Here is a 19,285-nt window from a genome sequence, read left to right as displayed (position 1 = left end):
ATGACAAGTCTGTGGCATGTGGACAGAGTTTGTATAGCATATGTTGTAAGAGCAAATTTTACCTTTTTTAATAGTGGAGAAAAATTCTTAAAAGTAGAACAATACTTTGTGAAATATGTAAATTAAATGAAATTCAAATTTCAGGATCTATAAAGTTTGTAACAGTGGTATTTATTTATTGCAAATTAACAATTGCTGTGTTTTTGCTGTAATGGCAGGATTAAGTATAATTGTAAGGAACATCTTATCCTCTGTAAAGCCTAAAATTATTTACACTCTTCCTCTCTGTAGGAAAAGTCTGCTGGCCTCTGGTTTATGACATTCTCAAAAAATAGTTTCATTGTAACTATGTAATAGATGTGTTTTTAAAAAGATAGTAATTAAAATGATGTGATGAGTTATTTTTAGCTTTATTTTACTTGAATTTTTAGTGTTATGTTCTCATAGAATATAAGAAATTGTAGTGATAGATGGGGTGTGTAGTCTATGGTAGAGTAATTGTTTACCATGTATGAGCCCCTGGGTTTGATAGTGAGCAACAACAAAAACATTTTAAATAACACTGATATAAAGAGATAATTTTTGATCACATGTGTTGATAATGTTTCATTGCTTCACACATACATTCTTTTCTCCCCTTCCCTTTTTCCTCTGTTCCCTTCCTTTCTCCCTCTCTCCCTTTTTCCCTTCCTCTTTGTGTTAGGGATTCAACCAGGACCTTGTACTTGCTAGGCAAATCCTTTTCTCTGTTCAGTATTCCTATTCCTCTAAAAAAAGGCCAAGCCCAGGTGGCTCATATCTGTAATCCTGGCTACTCAGGAGGCTGAGATCTGAGGATCATGGTTTGAAGTCAGCCTAGGCGGAAAAGTTCGTGAGACTTATCTCCAACAAACCATTCAGGAGAAGCTGGAAGTGGCGCTGTGGCTCAAGTGGTTGAGTGCTAGCCTTGAGCACAAAGAGGCTTGTGGACAGACATAGGCCTTTCATTCAAGTCCTAGGACTGGCAAAAAAAAAAAAAAGATGAAGCTACAGATCTTTTTCTGTGAGCTTCCTTAAATTATACACCCTGTCATACGTAATATACACATGATGTTTCATTTTAAGTCATTAGAATCTATAATGATTGCTTCTATGATGGCTTATTTCTTTGCTGTAAGTTGTACACACACACACACACACACACACACAAACACACACACACACACACACACACACACACACACACACACACACACACACACACACACACACACACACACACACACACACACCCCTTTTGTGGATTTAAACATGATTAGTAAATATATATTAAATAATAAGGGTTACAGATACCTGATCATGTTGATATCAGAAGTTAAGTCTGTTCTTTGTATCAGTATTTACTTAAGCAAGTACTTTCTCCCTGAGAATTGTTTTCACTCAATCACAACCTAAGTATTGAATAGTTTGGTAAATTTGTGCTCATGGAATTCAGACTGGTGTATAGGGGTTATAGAATACTTCCAAACTTAAAGTTTAGTTTGGTCCTAGTAGGTCTAGAGAGGGACTGGAACCCACACACAAGAATCCATCAATGAATAAATTTACTTTGAGTTGACAAAATGTAAAACCACAGGCAAATATTTGAATGTGAGGTTGATAGTAAAATAAGAACTGTTCATTTTCTGTTCTGATAAAATAGTTATACTTGGCTATTGCTTATACCTGGGAAGTTTTAGTATTGTAAGTCTTATCAGAACTTTAGAGAAATAAATTTACAAGTGATGTTATTCTGGGATATTTCCAATTTCTTTCCAAATAGTGTACATTGCATCTTCATTGTTATTAGAACCATTAATATCCCTTCTTAATATAAATTCCTTCAGAATGAGCTCTTAGGTTTGTTTGATTATATACTGCAGACATTTTAAAATAGTTTACTCTTGAACACTAACTTGAATTTCTAATTTTATTAGCTTTAAAATCTTCAAAATTTCTTACATTAGAACTTTTGATTTAAAGTTTTAATAGGCCCATTTGTAGAAATGCTAGAGGCTTAAAAATCATTCTAAATAGTGGCTTTATATGGATGTGAATATTTTTAAGTGTTTTGAGTTTAAAAAAATTTCTAAATTCAGAAACTTTGTTTTGTTTTGTCAGTGGTGGGGACTGAATTCTGGGCCTGGGCTCTGTCCCTCTGCTCTTCAGCTTAAGGCTAGCACCCTACCTCTTAAGCCACAGCACCAATTCCAGCTTTTTTCTGCATATGTGGTGCTGAGAAATTGAACCCAGGGCCTCATGCATGCAAGGCAAGCACTCTACCATTGAGCCACCTTCTCAGCCCAAAAGATGACTATTTTTTATTGGCTTTTATACAAATATAGTTGGCATTTTGACTATACATTTGATTGTTTTGCATTCAAAATAATTGGTGACTTTCTGGTATTTGGTTGTAGAGTAGGAATTGTGTCCTCTAACCCCTGAGTTGGAGTAAGTGGTGTGGGTGTTCAGTTGATATTTTTGAAATGGGAAAACAACCAATACTTGACACTGTAGATTGAGAATTAGCTATATAGGAGATGCAGGCTCTTTTAAGATTGCTTGGATTTAAATAATGGAAATTTATATTTAAGAATAATTGATTTTGATTAAAAAAATTTTTTTTATCAGTACTAGGGTTGGAATTCAAGGGCTTCACACTAAGTTCTGTTGGCTTTTTACCACTTGAGCCACACTTCTAGTCCTGCTTTTTTCTTGGTTCTTTTGGAGATTCAGACGCCTGGACTTTCCTCCCTCTCTTGGCCTTGAATGACATACTTATGGACCTAAGTCTCCCCAGTAGCTAAGAGTATAGGCATGAATCACTACCTTTGGCTAAAATCTGCTGTTTCTGAAAAGTGACTTACATAGATGTGTTAAGTATTTTTGGTTAACTGTGGATTTAGAGGAATGTGACATTAAGAAAATAATAAAATTTTAAATTGTTTTATATTTTGTTATATGTATTCATTGTAGAAGTTTAAAAGTAGCTGATTCTTTTTATAACCAGTGCTTTTGAAAGCTAATTTGTTAGTTGCAAGAAAACATTTTTGCTTAACTGTCACAGGAATGTATGGTGGTAACAGGATTTTAAATAACCTCCTTATTTAGTAGTATATTATAAATATAGTATTTCTGAAGTCCATGCTTCATAATCTTTGAGGAAATTTAGTTGCTTTAGGTGATTTTGAGTATAGTCATTTTAATTTTTGAGGTATGTTTAGAATTTTTTTGTCTAGAATTTTTTTTTTTTTTTTTTTTTTGTCGGTCGTGGGGCTTGAACTCTGGGCCTGGGCGCTGTCCCTCAGCTCTTCAGCTCAAGGCGAGCGCTCTACCACTTGAGCTACAGCGCCACTTCCGGTTTTCTGGTGGTTTATTGGAGATAGGAGTCTCACGGTCTCTCCTGCCCGGGCTGGCTTTGAACCGCGATCCTCAGATCTCAGCCTCCTGAGTAGCTAGGATTACAGGCGTGAGCCACCAGCGCCCGGCTTGTCTAGAATTTTTGAGGTGATAAATTAGCAAAAACTGGGCACAATTTAATAAAATCATATTCATACAGCATTTTCCATATAACAACAGTGATCCCACCTGTTTTGATAAGCTTCTCAAGATTATTTTATCATTTGTTTATAGGCGTATTCTGCATTCTAAAGGGGAGCTAAGTGAAGATAGACATAAACAATATGAAGAATTCGCCATGTCTTATCAGAAGCTGCTGGCAAATTCTCAGTCCTTAGCAGACCTTTTGGATGAGAATATGCCAGATCTTCCTCAGGACAAACCAACACCAGAAGGTAAGATGACCTTAAATCTAATTTTCAAAAAACCAATACTATCACTTGACACACACACGAATTTAAAATTTTAACTTTTGAAAATAGTTTCTTTGGGGCTGGGAATGTGGCTTAGTGGTCGAGTGCTTGCCTAGCATGCATGAAGCCCTGGGTTTGATTCCTCAGTACTACATAAACAGAAAAGGCTGGAAGTGGCACTGTGGCTCAGGTGGTAAAGTGCTAGCCTCAATTAAAAGAAGCTCAGGGACAATGTCCATGCCCTGAGTCCAAGCCCCAGGTCTGGCAAAAAAAAAAAAAAAGTTTCTTTGGGCACCTGTGACTCATGTATTATATAATCTTAAGCTACTCAGGAGACTGAGAACTGATGATCATGATTTGAAGCCATCCCAAGTAGGAAAGTCTGTGAGACACTTATCTCCAATTAACCACCAAAAAGCTAGACGTAGAACTGTGGTTAAAGTGTTAAGAGCACTAGCCTTGAACAAAAAATGTGGAATGATGGCACATAGGTCCTGAGTTCTAGTCCTACTACCAGCATACACAAAAAAATTTTAATTTCTTTTAAATTAAGGTTTTAAGACTGAATAACCTTCCAAAGCTACTTGAATTACATTCCTGAATGTGAAAGGGTATGTAGCTAGAGAATATTCATATGATATTGTGGTGATTTCTTCAGATTCTTTTGTGATGGGTATCTTTAGATTATATCCAATCAGGACCAATCTTAAACCATATTTGGGGTTATAGAAAGATTTACTTTGTGAAACAGATAATGAGAAAGGTGAATTGGATTTGGGGATTCTAATATTTATAGATTTATCCTTATTTTTAATTTTTTTGGCTATGTTGAGAACCTGATTCTTTCTGTTTTTTAAATTTATATAATTTTTAAAAGGGGTTTCAATTCCACAAGTCAGATTATGAGTACAATGCATCTGTATACCCTCAACTTTTGCATATGTATATTGAATATAATGACTATTTGTTCACCCTTTTCCCCTCATTTTATGGTCCATCTCCTCTCCCCCAACATGTTTCAGCTTCTTAGTATTCATTTTGTTAATAGGGAGAACCTGTTTCTATTTCTTGACTAAGCATTCATTTTATAAACACAAGTTTTCAACTTAAGCCCATCCTGAATCTGAAATGTGACCTGCATATCACAAATAGCTTCACAAAGCCAGGTGCAGGAGAGAACTAGTGATAGTGGCTGGTGTGGGGGGTTGGAAGAACCCAAAAGACATCTTTCTTTCTTTCTTTCTTTCTTTCTTTCTTTCTTTCTTTCTTTCTTTCTTTCCTTCCTTCCTTCCTTCCTTCCTTCCTTCCTTCCTTCCTTCCTTCCTTCCTTCCTTCCTTCCTTCCTTCCTTTCTTTCTTTCTTTCTTTTTTTTTTGTCGTTCGTGGGGCTTGAACTCTGGGCTTGGGTGCTATCCCCTTAGCCTCCTGAGTAGCTAGGATTATAGGCGTGAGCCACCAGAGCCTGGCAGGCATCTCTTTCTTACATGTTTTCAGCCATGTGTCTCTGTGTATCTCTAGTAAGCAGAAGCTGTATGCTCTGTTTCACAACCCAAGATTAGCATAGGCCTTAGTGGGAAGAGTGTGTGTTAGCACATGTCCAGTTGCTCAGTGCTACTAGAAATTGATTTGCATAATCCAATGGATGTGTGCTTTATAACCAATGTGTCATACTCTAGCTGGATACTGGTGGCTCACACCTGTGATTTTAGTTACTCAGAAGACTGAGGTCTGGCCGGGTGCCGGTGGCTCACACCTGTAATCCTAGCTACTGAGGAAGCTGAGATCTGAGGATCATGGTTCAAAGCTAACCCGGGCAGAAAAGTCTGTGAGATTCTTATCTCCAATTAACCACTAGAAAACTGGAAGTGATGCTGTGGCTCAAGCGATAGAGGGCTGGCCTTGAGCTGAAAGAGGACAGGGATAGCGCCCAGGCCCAGAGTTCAAGCTCCATGACTGACAAAAAAAAGACTGAGGTCTGAGGAGCAGTTTGAAACCAGCCTGGGCAGAAAGAAAAGTCCATGAGTCTTTTACCTCCATTTACTAGAAAGCTGGAAGTAGAGCTGTGGTTCAAGTAGTAGAGTGCTAGCTTTGAGCATAAAAAGCTCAAGGACAGTGTTTAAGCCCTGAGTTCAAGTCCCAGGACTGGCACTAAAAAAAAAAAAAAAAAAAAAAAAAAGAGGACTCTTAAACAGAATCTTTTACAAAGATGATATGTAGTATACAAAGCTCTAGTTTAAAATTAAGCACTACAGGTGTCAGGTGTTTAAAATACATGAAAACTTGGTGCATAGTTACTCTGGATAGGAAGAGGCTTTTATTCTTGAGGGATGCGAACTAGCTCCCAAAGGGTCTTGGAAGGACCCCTGGAGAGGCAACTTTCCCAGGTCCAGGAACAAGGAGGTAGAAACAGAGGTGTCCATGTCTAAAATTTCACTTCAGTCTGTTTGTATGCTATATTAGAGTATATGTTGTATTAGAAGCATCATTCCATTCACCAAGGTCATCAGGGTTAACAGCTTGATGGGAATCTGTCCAAATCTCTTATCTTTAAACACAAAACATACATAATTTGATTTCTTTTCTTTTTTTTTTTTTTTTTTTTTTGTTGGTCATGGGGCTTGAACTCTGGGCCTGAGCGCTGTCCCTCAGCTCTTCAGCTCAAGTCTAGCGCTCTACCACTTGAGCCACAGTGCTACTTCCGGTTTTCTGGTGGTTTATTGGAGATGAGAGTTTTACAGACTTTCCTGCCTGGGCTGGCTTTGAACCGTGATCCTCAGCTCTCAGCCTCCTGAGTAGCTAGGATTATAGGCGTGAGCCACCAGCACCCGGCCCATAATTTGATTTCTATGAATACACCTTTCTCGTTAATTTTGGTAAGATTTATTTTGTATGACTTTTTTTCAATAATGAATGTAGATTTGAAAGCTTTGTGTCAATTCATATAGAAATATCTCCTTCCTATTAACACTTGGTAAATATTACTTAATTGTCTTATCCATTCTGGATGTTATAACAAAGTGATGTACACAAGGTGATTTATAAGCAGCCATTCATTGACTATAGTTCTGCAGGTTTGGAAATGGCCTTAGCAGATGTGATGTCTGGAAACCAGTTGTTCTCTGCTTTCTAGTGCACCTTCTGTTATGTCTTCATATGTAGAACATGCTCACTGGTGTCTATTTTTTTATTTTTTTAGGACAGTATCTTGCTCTGTCTCGCTGCAAACCTGTGATCCTTCTGGCTCTGCCTCCTAAATAGCAGGAATTGCAGGTGGTGTGCATTATCACACTTAGCTAGTATTTGAATATTCTTACACAGTTTTGTTTTTTTTTTCCTCCTTGTGATTTGGAGACTGAACCTAGAGCTCTGTTCAGGCTAGGCAAGCACTCTCACTGAGTTACGTCCCTGACACCCTGCATTGCCGTTAAGATAGAGCCCTATGGCCTAATAATAATCTCCAAAAGATTCCACTGGGGATTAAGTTTCAACGTAAGATTTTCAGGGGGCTAAAAACATTCAGATCATAGCAATAGTGTAATATCTGTGGTTTGTTATTACCTTATTTAGATTCTTTCCAGTTTTGTTCTGACATATAAAGCAATGCTGCAGTGGATAATCTTGTAAGTCAAGGTTCACATTTTCTTTCTTTTTTTTTGTCGGTTGTGGGGCTTGAACTCTGGGCTTGGGCACTGTCCCTGTGCTCTTTAGCTCAAGGTGAGCGCTCTACCACTTGAGCCACAGCGCCACTTCCAGTTTCCTAGTGGTTTTATTGGAGATAAGAGTCTCACGGTCTTTCCTGCCTGAGCTGGCTTTGAACTGTGATCCTCAGATCTCAGCTTCCTGAGTAGCTAGGATTACAAGCATGAGCCACTAGTGCCCAGGTAGGGTTCACATTTTCTATTATTTCTGATGTGAAAGAACCTTGCAGAACAAAGATTATGCTGATTTTAAATGTTGATAATCAGTTACTCTAGTAAGATGGAAATGTTGCTGCTTTTTTTTTTTCCTGGTACCATATACTTCTGGTGTAGATGTGTGAGTTAGCCTATTCCAATACTCATCAGTACCTTGTTACTACTTGAGGATCCTAATTGAATGCAGTTCTGATCTTGTTTATCTGGAATTAGCCTTATTCTCATAAGTTAAGGGCCCAGACCCCTAAAACTGCTTCTGACTTAAGATGTCAAGTGTGGTGACCTCCTATATTTCTCACTGATGAGCTATAAAGTCAATTCTAACAAACGTCTCTTTTGATTTGATAATTTGCTAGAGTGGCTTAACAGAACTCAAGGAAACACTTTTAGTGTAGCTTGTATATTATAAAAAGATAGCGTAAATGGTAAAGATGAGTAGCCAGATGAAGAGGTACCTGGGGCAAATCTAGAAGCCATAGCCTCTGCTCCTGTGAAGCTTGCTCAGGTGGGCACCTATCTGCATGTGGATGTGTTCTGTCATCAACCTGGAAACTCATCGAATCTGCTTGTTCAAGAGGCTTTATAGAGCTTAGTCTCAACTTTTACCTTCTTGCTTGTAGTCTCTGACGTCCAGCCCATTCTGAAGCTTAATGTCCCACTCTAATTGATCTTATTAGCACCATCCCAGATAAAATACAAAAGAGCTTCTTATGAATAACAGAAGATACATCTCTTAGAAATTCTTTTTTGTCAGAGTCATGTACAAAACCACATAAATGTTTTATTAATATATATTTTATGGATACTAACTTTTTATAATAATGCCATTATTATCTTCTAGTTCAGTCTTTCCTTTTGCTTTTATTTTTTATAATAGAGTATATGCTTAACATGTCTTGTGTTTGATTCCCAAAACTGAAAGAGAGAGCCATGTTAAGTGCTAGAGCAAGCGTGGGAGCCTCATCTTTCTGCCTTTTTTCAATTACTAATCAGTTGACTATAGCAGTCTACTATGTAGAGAATCCAGAAAGGAGGTATGGTTCTGAATTCAGAGTATGTAAATGGAATTACAAGTGTCACAGCCAGGTGCTGGTGGATCGCGCCTATAATCCTAGCTACTCAGAAAGCTGAGATCTGAGGATCGCAGTTCAAAGCCAGCCCGAGCAGGAAAGTCTGTGAGACTCTTATCTCGAATAAACCACCAGAAAACTAGAAGTGGCACTGTGGCTCAAGTGGTAGAGTGCTTGCCTTGAGCTGAAGAGCTGAGGGACAGCGCCGAGGCCCAGAGTTCAGGCTGCACGATTGACCAAAAAAAAAAAAAAAAAAAGAATACAAGTGTCACATAAATGATATGAAGGTTGGAAGTTACCCTAAAAATGCTTCATGAAGGAAGCTTATGTATTGGTTATTTAGGCTTTATGTTTTATGAACTTAAATGGCTATTTAATATCATTCATTACTTAAAAGAAATTTAAGAGAAAAGCATGTTAATCCTGTGCTATTTTCTGCTGTATTCTAATTTAAGTTCTTATTTGTGACTTAATGTTAAAAATGGTTATATAAAACTTTATAATTTTTTTGCCTTTTTCTTTTTTGGTATTGGTTCTAGGCCTTGAACTCAGGGCTTGGGCACTTCTTAGCTTTTTTTCTCAAAGCCTGTGTTCTACCTCTGGAGCCACAGCTTTACTTCCCAGATTTTTAATGGTTAATTAGAGATTAGAGTCCCACCCATTTTCCTATGCAGGTTGGCTTCAATCCTGGATTCTCAGATCTCAGCCTCCTGAGTAGCTATGATTACAGGCATAAGCTATTGCTGCCTGGCTTCAAATTCTTTCTGATTGGGAAATTCTGTTTGATTAAAACCATCAAGATTCAGTATCTGTAAGATTGAAAAATAAATACATAATATGTTTACTGTGCTGTATCTGAAATGATGTTAATTACATGTGGTTTATTTTATTACAGAGCATGGGCCTGGAATCGATATATTTACACCTGGTAAACCTGGAGACTATGACTTAGAAGGTGGTATATGGGAAGATGAAGATGCTCGAAATTTTTATGAGAACCTTATTGACTTGAAAGCTTTTGTTCCGGCTATCTTGTTTAAAGACAATGAAAAAAGTTGTCAGAACAAAGAATCTAACAAAGATGATTCAAAAGGTAAACTATAGAGGAAAAAAACTAACATTAAGTGTCCAGAAATTAGCATCAGTATAATATTTGTTTTTAAAAAAAGGTTGGGCTGGGCGCTGGTGGCTCACGCCTGTAATCCTAGCTACTCAGGAGGCTGAGATCTGAGGATCGCGGTTCAAAGCCAGCCCGGGCAGGAAAGACCGCGAGACTCCTATCTCCAATAAAACCACCAGAAAACCGGAAGTGGCGCTGTAGCTCAAGTGGTAGAGCGCTGGCCTTGAGCTGAAGAGCTGAGGGACAGTGCCCAGGCCCAGAGTTCAAGCCCCACGACCGACCAAAAAAAAAAAAAAAAAAAGGTTGGTTTTGTAATATGAGCCTTAAGTGAATGACAGAATAATATGGAACAGATCACTAGAGTGGGGAGGTTGATACACTTTTACCAGGTTGTACATTCAAGTTAATATGAGTTAGAGTGTTCATTTTTATTTTGATGGCTTTACATATACATGCATGGAATATAAATGAAATTTGTTATCATTATCTCTATGACCTGGCATAATTTGTCTCAGGTCTACCACTCCAAATATGTCTGTTACCTTTCTTTCCTTTATATTCTCAGAAATGGAGCAGTTTTGCCTTAAGGACCAGGTTTCCTTTTTTTTTTTTTGGTCCGTCTTGGGGCTTAAATTCTGGGCTTTGGTGCTATCCCTCAGCTCTTCAGCTCAAGCACTCTACCGTTTGAGTCACAGTGCCACTTCCAGTTTTCTAGTAGTTTATTAGAGATCAGAGTCTCATGGACTTTCCTGCCTGGGCCAGCTTTGAACCATGGTCCTCAGATCTCAGCCTCCTGAGTAGCTAGGATTACTGGCGCCCGACCAGGTTTCCATTTTTAAGGGGTGTGTGTGTGTGTTTTTTTCCCCCTGAACATTCAGTGTCTCAGCTTTTTTTTTTTCTTCTTTTTTCTTTTTTCTTTTTTGTTGTGGGGGCTTGAACTCTGGGCCTGGGTGCCGTCCCTGAGTTCTTCAGCTCAAGGTGAGCACTCTAGCACTTCAGCCACAACATCACTTCTGGTTTTCTCATGGACTTTCCTGCCCAGGCTGCCTTTGAACTGTGATCCTCAGATCTCACCCTCCTGAGTAGGATTACAGGCGTGAGCCAATGGTACCCAACTTTTCTTTTCTTTTTTTTTTTTTTGCCAGTCCCTGGGCTTGAACTCAGCCTGGACACTGTCCCTTTTTTGCTTTACCACTTAAGCCACAGCTCCACTTCGGGGTTTTCAGTGGTTAATTGGAGATAGAAGTTTCATAGGTTTTTCTGCTCAGCTGACTTTGAAATACTAGCTAATTTTTTTCTATCAGCAATTTAATATGACTTTTAATTCAGATATGTTTTGCTTTTAATTTTTTTCATGATGTGAATAATCATAACTCCTCATGTATTCCAGGCAGTTGCTCTTCCACTGAGCTATACCCCAGTCTCTCATTCTTTGTTTTTAAACAGAGGCAAAAGAACCTAAAGATAATAAGGAAGTATCAAGTCCTGATGACTTAGAGCTTGAGTTGGAGAATCTAGAAATTAATGATGACACCTTGGAGTTAGAGGGTCCAGATGAAGCTGAAGATCTTACGAAGAAACTTCTTGATGAACAAGGTAAAATAACTATTGTATCAGTTTTTTAAAAAACTTCTTGCCTAAGAGTATGGGTCTAGTCTTTAATACCCTATTTTTCTGTTGTTTTCTGGCTATCATTGTTTTGGGGTTGATTTAGAGCAAAACATTATTCAAAATTATATGGCTGTAAGCCTGATTATCTAAAATATCGTAATTGTAAATACCTTTTTTTTTTTGGCAGGGGGGGGGGGGGTCCGGTCGTGGGGCCTGAACTCTGGGCCTGGGCACTGTCCCTCAGCTCTTCAGCTCAAGGCTAGTGCTCTACCACTTGAGCCACAGCGCCACTTCTGGCTTTTTTCTTTTTGCTTATGGGGTGCTGAGGAATCGAACCCAGGGCCTCATGCATGCAAGGCAAGTGCTCTACCACTGAGCTACCTTCCCAGCTCCTGTAAATATCTTAAGATACATTATTTACATTATATGGGATGCTTGGCAGATAAGGATACTAGATTTACTACATATATTTTCTGAATAAGTTTGTGTCTGATGAGAAAAGTTTGCCTTTTTTCTTTTTAAAAAAATTTTTATTGTCAAGATGTACAGAGAGGTTACAGTTACATATGTAAGGTAATGAGTGCATTTCTTGTCGAACATTGTTACCCTTTTCTCCCACTTTCCCTCCCCCCAAGTTTGCCTTTTTATAATTAGTATCTGAAAGATTGTAATGACTTGGGGTTATGATTCTAGGTACACCTAACCTTTCTAAAATAAGCATAGCTGGAGATAATCTAGTTCCCAAATTACTTGGAATTAGATGTTTTTATTCTTAAATATTCTGTTTACTCTTGTAACCTGTTGAAAAACTAATTTTATATTAGAACAAGAAGATGAAGAAGCCAGCACTGGATCTCATCTCAAGCTCATAGTAGATGCTTTCCTCCAGCAGTTGCCCAACTGTGTCAACCGGGATCTAATTGACAAGGTATCTTTATCCTTCTGTAATTATACTCAAGCACATATGTCTTGTAGAAGTCTTCTGGATTTGGAATGTCATGGTTTTCAGACCAGTTGAGCTATAGAACAAATCATTTCTTCAAATGGAGTGTTTTATAAGAATTTGTGTAGACCAATAAAATTGGAGTGGATGCTCTAGCAGTGAAAGTGCCTCTAGAATCCTATAGGCTTGATACCTTTCCCCTTCATATGGGGATCATTCAGATTGGAATGTAGTCTTTTTTTGTTTGTTTGTTTGGTCAGTCGTGGGCCTGAACTCTCTGCCTGGGTGCTGTCCCTCAGCTCTTCAGCTCAAGGCTAGCGCTCTACTACCTGAACCACAGCGCCACTTCCGGTTTTTTCTGCTTATGTGGTGCTGAGGAATTGAACCCAGGGCCTCATGCATGCAAGGCAAGCACTCTACTACTGAGCCACCTTCCCAGCTCCATGGAAAGTAGTCTTTTATATAAGATAGGCTCTGTCCTTTCCTCCCCTCTTTCAGTGCTAAGGATTGAACCCAGAGCCTTAGGATTGCTAGTCAAGTGCTTTATCACTTGAGCCATGCCCCTAGCTCAGATGAAAGGTGTTTTTTTTTTTTTTTAATTATTATTTTATTTTGTGCTAGGACTGGACTTTAAATTTAGGGCCTTATGCTTGCTATGTAGAAGCTGTAGCAGTTGAACTATGCTCCAGCCTGTTTTGCTTTATTTTTCAGGAAGGGTTTTGGGTTTTTGCCTAGACTAGCCTGGACTGTGATCCTCCTAGTTGTGTCTTTTGTGTTTTTTGAATGGCAGATGTGAGTCACTATACCTATTTTAGTTACTTTTTTAAACATATGGTCTTGTATTTTTCCCTGAGGTCAGCCTCAGACCAAGAGCCTTCTACCTAGGTTCTTCCTAGGTAGCTGGGACTACAGGTATGAACCACTATGCCCAACTTATTTATTATGATGATATTTTACTAACTTTGTGATGGGACACTCCTTAAACTGTGTTCTTTGGGATCTCTGCCTCTTAAATTATAGCTGGAATTATAGACAAGATCCATCATACCGAGCAAGAAGTTCTGAAAGTATCCCCTGGATTCCTGGTTGTGTCAAAGGTGCTTTCAAGGGGGTCTATAAAATCACAGCTCTTTTCCTAATAATACCCAGATTTCCCTCCTCTTCTTTCCTCCTTTGTATTGGTTTTGATGTTTGTCTGCAAAACTGTAACAGCCCCTTTTATATCCTTGGTAAACACATAAAAATGAGTGATTTTTATTTCATTTCACCTTTTGAGCATGCATCCTTTTAATGTTCCGTTGAGAAGGACATATAGAACATTTCAGTCTCAAGATTGTCTCAAGAGAAATATTTGAGTGATGCTAACCTAGTCTTTTTTTTTCTTTTTCTTTTTTTTTTTTTTGTGCCAGTTCTGGGGCTTACATTCAGGGCCTGGCACTGTCTCTGAGCTGCTTTTGCTCAAGGTTAGCACTCTACCACTTGAGCCACAGCACTACTTCTGGCTTTTTCTGTTTACGTGGTATTGAGGAATGCTAGGCAAGCAGTCTCTGAGCCACATTCTCAGCCTAGTCATTTTTATTATAGAGTACCATTTCTGCTAGGAAGAGCTAATGCACAAGCCATGGATATTCCAATTTGGATTTTGGTAGAAGGTACGGTTTTCTGAAGTAAACAGTAAGCCCATCACTGAAAACATTGCCAGTGGTCAGATGAGTTTTCAGAGCAAGTTAGAAGTTGGGATAACAGGTCCATAGTCCTAAGTTTGATACTTACTTTCTCAGTTGTTTTCTAAAAAGATTTTATTGGCACTGGAGGTGAGATTGAAGTGGTAAAGCAACAGTGTGCATAGGAAATTCTAGTCAGAGCAAGAGGTCCTCTAAATTCAAGCCCTATTAGTGGTACCAAAAAAAAAAGATTTTATTAATGAGTATTCTGATGAAATTGATGTGATATTAAATAATATAATTTTAAAATATATATTCATTTTTCTCAGTGATCAGTATTAAAATTCTTTTCATTAGTACTAGATTTCTTTAAAGTGTAAGATAAAACAATTTTTTTTATTGGGGCTGGGAAGGTGGCTCAGTGGTAGAATGCTTGCCTTGCATGCCTGAGGCCCTGGGTTTGATTCCTCAGCACCACATAAGCAAGAAGGAAAAAGCTGGAAGTGGCAGTGTGGTTCAAGTGGTAGAGCACTAGCCTTGAGCTGAAGAGCTGAGGGACAGCGCCCAGGCCCAGAGTTCAGGCCCCATGACCGGACCCAAAAAACAAAAACAATTTTTTTATTATCTCTAAGTAGTTACACAAAGGGGTTTTAGTTAGACCAATTGATTTCAACTTAACAGTGCAGGAAATGTATTGATAGGATTCAGATTCCACATTGCTGCTAAGCCTGCAGAAACTACTACTTGTCAAGCTCTGACAGTATAACAAAAAGGACTACAATTACTGAAAATAATTAAAATTTACCTATTTTTCCACCCACCTGTATATGTAAAGCCATATGTTCTTATATACTTTTATCTAAACACATCGAAATGGACAGTATGTAAATTGATAAAAAGAAATCCATCTGTCGTAAAGAATGCCTGCCATTTCTCTCTAATTTTTTTTTTTTTTTTTGCCGGTTGTGTGGTCTGAACTCTGGGCCTGGGTGCTGTCCCTCAGCTCTTCAGCTCAGGGCTAGTGCTCTACCAATTAAGCCACAGCGCCACTTCCGGCTTTTTCTGCTTTATGTGGTGCTGAGGAATCGAACCCAGGGCCTCATGCATGCAAGGCAAGCACTCTACCGCTGAGCCACCTTCCCAGCCCCTCTCTCATTAAATTTTTTAATTTGGTAGGTATTTATTTATTTGGGTCCGGTCGTGGGGCCTGAACTCTGGGCCTAGGCGCTGTCCCTCAGCTTTTCAGCTCAAGGCTAGCATTCTAACACTTGAGCCACAGCGCCACTTCTGGCTTTTTTTTTTTTAAATGCTTATGTGGTGCTGAGGAATCAAACCCAGGGCCTCATGCATGCAAGGCAAGCGCTCTACCACTAAGCCACCTTCCCAGACCAAGGTAGTTATTTTTTTAAACCTATTTTTTTTTAATTTTTTTTATTGTAAAGATACTATACAGAGGGTTACAGTTACATGAGTGAGGTAATGAGTACACTTCCTCTTGAACATTGTTACCCCCTCCATTGTTAAACCTATTTTTTTTAAAGTGTTAAATGTTAAAAAAAAAAAACAAAAAACTACCTTAATAAAAGGCCTCTCTGAAATTTCTCACTTTTTTTTTTTTTTTTTTTTGGGTCCGGTCGTGGGGCCTGAACTCTGGGCCTGGGCACTGTCCCTCAGCTCTTCAGCTCAAGGCTAGCACTCTACCACTTGAGCCACAGCGCCACTTCCGGCTTTTTTCTTTTTGCTTATGTGGTGCTGGGGAATCGAACCCAGGGCCTCAGGCATGCAAGGCAAGCGCTCTACCACTGAGCCACCTTCCCAGCCCAATTTCTCACATTTTATTTCTAATACAGTAAGTACTAATAGGTGTGTATATAAACAAAAATTTTCTTTTTTTTTTTTTTTTAAATTTTATTTATTTATTTATTTTTTGGGTCCGGTTGCAGGGCCTGAACTCTGGGCCTGGGTGCTGTCCCTCAGCTCTTCAGCTCAAGGCTAGCTCTCTACCTCTTGACACAACACCACTTCCTGCTTTTTTCTTTTTGCTTATGTGGTGCTAAGGAATCAAACCCAGGGCCTCAGGCATGCAAGGCAAGCGCTCTACCTCTGAGCCACCTTCCCAGCCCCATAAACAAAAATTTTCAAATCATTAATTTTTAAGATTATAAAGGGCTCAAGATCAGAAATATGAAACTATTTCGTTAGTTAATATTTTCCTTAAAAGTATAGTATTTTGGGCTGGGAAGGTGGCTCAGTGGTAGAGCGCTTGCCTTGCATGCCTGAGGCCCTGGGTTCGATTCCTCAGCACCACATAAGCAAAAAGATAAAAAAGCTGGAAGTAGCACTGTGGCTCAGGTGGTAGAGCGCTAGCCTTGAGCTGAAGAGCTGAGGGATAGTGCCCAGGCCCAGAGTTCAGGCCCCACTACCGGACCCCCCCCCAAAAAAAAAAAGCAAAAAGAAAAAAGCTGGAAGTGGCGCTGTGGCTCAAATGGTAGAGCGCTAGCCTTGAGCTGAAGAGCTGCGGGACAGTGCCCAGGCCCAGAGTTCAGGCCTTACGACTGGACCCCCCCAAAAAAAAAGTATAGTATTTATGTTTAAGTGGTTGCCTTCTTTTTCTTTTTTCTATGGCATGTGGCAGAAACCATTCTTTTGTTTTTTTTTTTGGTCATTCGTGGGGCTTGAACTCTGGGCCTGGGCGCTGTCCCTCAGCTCTTCAGCTCAAGGCGAGCGCTCTACCACTTGAGCTACAGCGCCACTTCCGGTTTTCTGGTGGTTTATTGGAGATAGGAGTCTCACGGTCTCTCCTGCCCGGGCTGGCTTTGAACCGCGATCCTCAGATCTCAGCCTCCGGAGTAGCTAGGATTACAGGCGTAAGCCACCAGCGCCCGGCAGAAACCATTCTTAAAACAATTGGTTGTTTTTTTAAGTCTTGATTATGGTTGATTCTGTCCCCTGCAAAACTGGTATATTCATTGGCCGTAAACAGGATAAGAGAGAGCTCTTGATACTCCTGCCCTCATTTTAAATACTAACATAAATGCTGTAGTGGAGAAGGATCTCATATTAGTATAGTGTATATTTGTAATATTAACTATTGTGACTCTTAGATCATTCTAATGGAATGTCTCATCTGGTTTCCAGCTTGATATTAAGAGCTATTGTCAACTTGGGAAGCAGACATTAGGAGGATCATTGTTTGAGACCAGCCTGGGCAAAAAGTTTCTGTGACTTCATCTCAGTCAATAAGCGAGGCAGGTTGCAAGCCTGTGATACTGGCTAAAGGGTGATAGAGAAAGGGGTATCATCATCAGGATGATCCCAGGTAAAAATACAAGACCCTACTTGAAAAAACTTAAAGCAAAAGCAAAAATGGTATAGAGCTAGCAAGCTTGAGGCTCTGAGTTCAAACCTCATACCACCCATCTTCCTCTCCGCCCCCTCAAAAGAAATCTTGCCAGTAATGACCTCATATTAAATTCTAAGTTAACTCTGAGAGCAGATGAACAATTTGGAGCCCACTACCTTCCTTTTGGACTCCAGTGGTCCTTATGAGAGGATTTTTCCCCATATATGTTGACAAACCGTATATGTTGGCTTAAGGGGAAAGTATTTGGAAACTAAGTAGAAAGATGTAATAATTCTGAAATAATGTAGTGGCAGATAAACTTAAGTCAGATATTCAGCAGCAAAAGTTTATGAAACTAGTCAGCTTATGCCTATAATCTTAGCTATTCGGGAAGCTGAGATCTGAGGATCGCAGTTCAAAGCCAGCCTGGGCAGGAAACTCCATGAGTCTCTTACCTCCAATAAACTCAAAAAAGCTGAAACTAGAGCTATGGCTCAAGTGGTAGAGCACTTGCCTTGAGTAAAAGAAGCCCAGAGACAGCACCCAGGTCCAGAATGGGACTTGTCCCATAATCGGCAACAACAACAACAAAAAAGTTCATAAAACCAAAATCTTTGTTGTCCACCCTGTCATTTTATGGAAATCAAAGTAAGAGGTTTTCCTAAGATTACATAGAATCATAGCATGATCCAAATACCTGATTTTATATGTATATATTGTACTGTGTGGATGTATAAATTTAATCTTGGGTTTTTTTTTTGTTGTTGTTGTTGTTACTAGGTTTGAATGTAGGCTTTATATTAACTCAACTTGCTTGCAGTAACTTGGCTGGCACTCTGCCACTTGAGCCATGCCTTTACCTGGGCTTTTGCAGGTTGTTTTGAAGATGGAGATTTGTGAACTTTCACTACGATCCTCTGGATCTTATTAAGTTTATTGAGTAGCTAGGTAAACAGGTGTGAGTCATTAATGTCCCAGCTCATCTGTAGTTTTAAAAATATGGATTATATGTTTTTTGTGTACCAGTCCTGGAGCTTGAACTCAAGGCCTGGGCACTGTCTCTAAACTCTTTTTGTTTACTTAGGCCACGCTCCACTTCCAGCTTTTTTGGGTGCTTAATTGGAGTTAAGAGTCTTAGTGGACTTTCATGTCCAGGCTGACTTTGAATTGTGATCCTCAGATCTCAGCTTCCTCAGTAGCTAAGATTAGAAATGTGAGCCAGCTGGATGCCAGGGACTCATACCTGTAATCCTAGCTACTCAGGATGTTGAGATCTGAGGATTGTGGTTCAAAGCTAGTCTGGGCAAGGAAAGTCTGTGAGGCTCTTATCTACAATTAACCACCAGAAAACTGGAATTGGTGCTGTGGCTCAAGTGGTAGAGCACTGGCCTTGAGCTGAAGAGCTCAGGGACAGCATCCAGGCCCAAGTTCAAACCCCATGACTAACCAAAAAAAAAAAAAAAAAAAAAAGAGGGGTGGGGGGAGAGAAAGAAAGAAAGAAAAAAAGAAAGAAATATGAGCTACTGAGCTTTCTTTTTTGTTGTTTTTAAAGGCACAGTTTGGGTTTGAACTTAGATCTTTGTGCTCGCTAGTGGTATACAACTTGAATCAAACTCCTGTCATTTTCTGCTTTGGTTAGTTTTGGTTAGACTCTCATGTTTTTGTGTGGAGCTGTCTTTGGGATGCGATCTTCCTATCTATGCCTTCTGTTTAGCTGTGATCACAGGCATATGCTACCACACCCAGAATTTTGGTTGAGGTAGAGTCTTGATAACTTTTTGCTTGGATTGA

The 19,285-nt window shown here is 39.3% G+C and overlaps 1 protein-coding gene across 3 annotated transcripts in view; it reads left to right on the top strand.

Moving 5' to 3' along the window:
• Upf2 (UPF2 regulator of nonsense mediated mRNA decay) overlaps positions 1-19,285 on the top strand; it is a 101,332-nt gene that overhangs the window by 16,632 nt on the left and 65,415 nt on the right. For all 3 annotated transcript variants that reach the window (XM_069990355.1, XM_069990353.1, XM_069990354.1), the window contains exons 4-7: positions 3,652-3,812; positions 9,709-9,906; positions 11,380-11,529; positions 12,369-12,472. In XM_069990355.1, the coding sequence (XP_069846456.1) occupies positions 3,652-3,812; positions 9,709-9,906; positions 11,380-11,529; positions 12,369-12,472 (613 nt within the window). The remainder of the gene's footprint in view (positions 1-3,651; positions 3,813-9,708; positions 9,907-11,379; positions 11,530-12,368; positions 12,473-19,285) is intronic.

Source organism: Dipodomys merriami, unplaced genomic scaffold (genome assembly GCF_024711535.1).
Source record: "Dipodomys merriami isolate MVZ:Mamm:240054 unplaced genomic scaffold, mDipMer1.0.p SCAF_4, whole genome shotgun sequence".
Taxonomy (NCBI): Eukaryota; Metazoa; Chordata; class Mammalia; order Rodentia; family Heteromyidae; genus Dipodomys; species Dipodomys merriami.
Note: the sequence above shows the minus strand (reverse complement) of the source record. Positions and strands in the feature narration are given on the sequence as shown.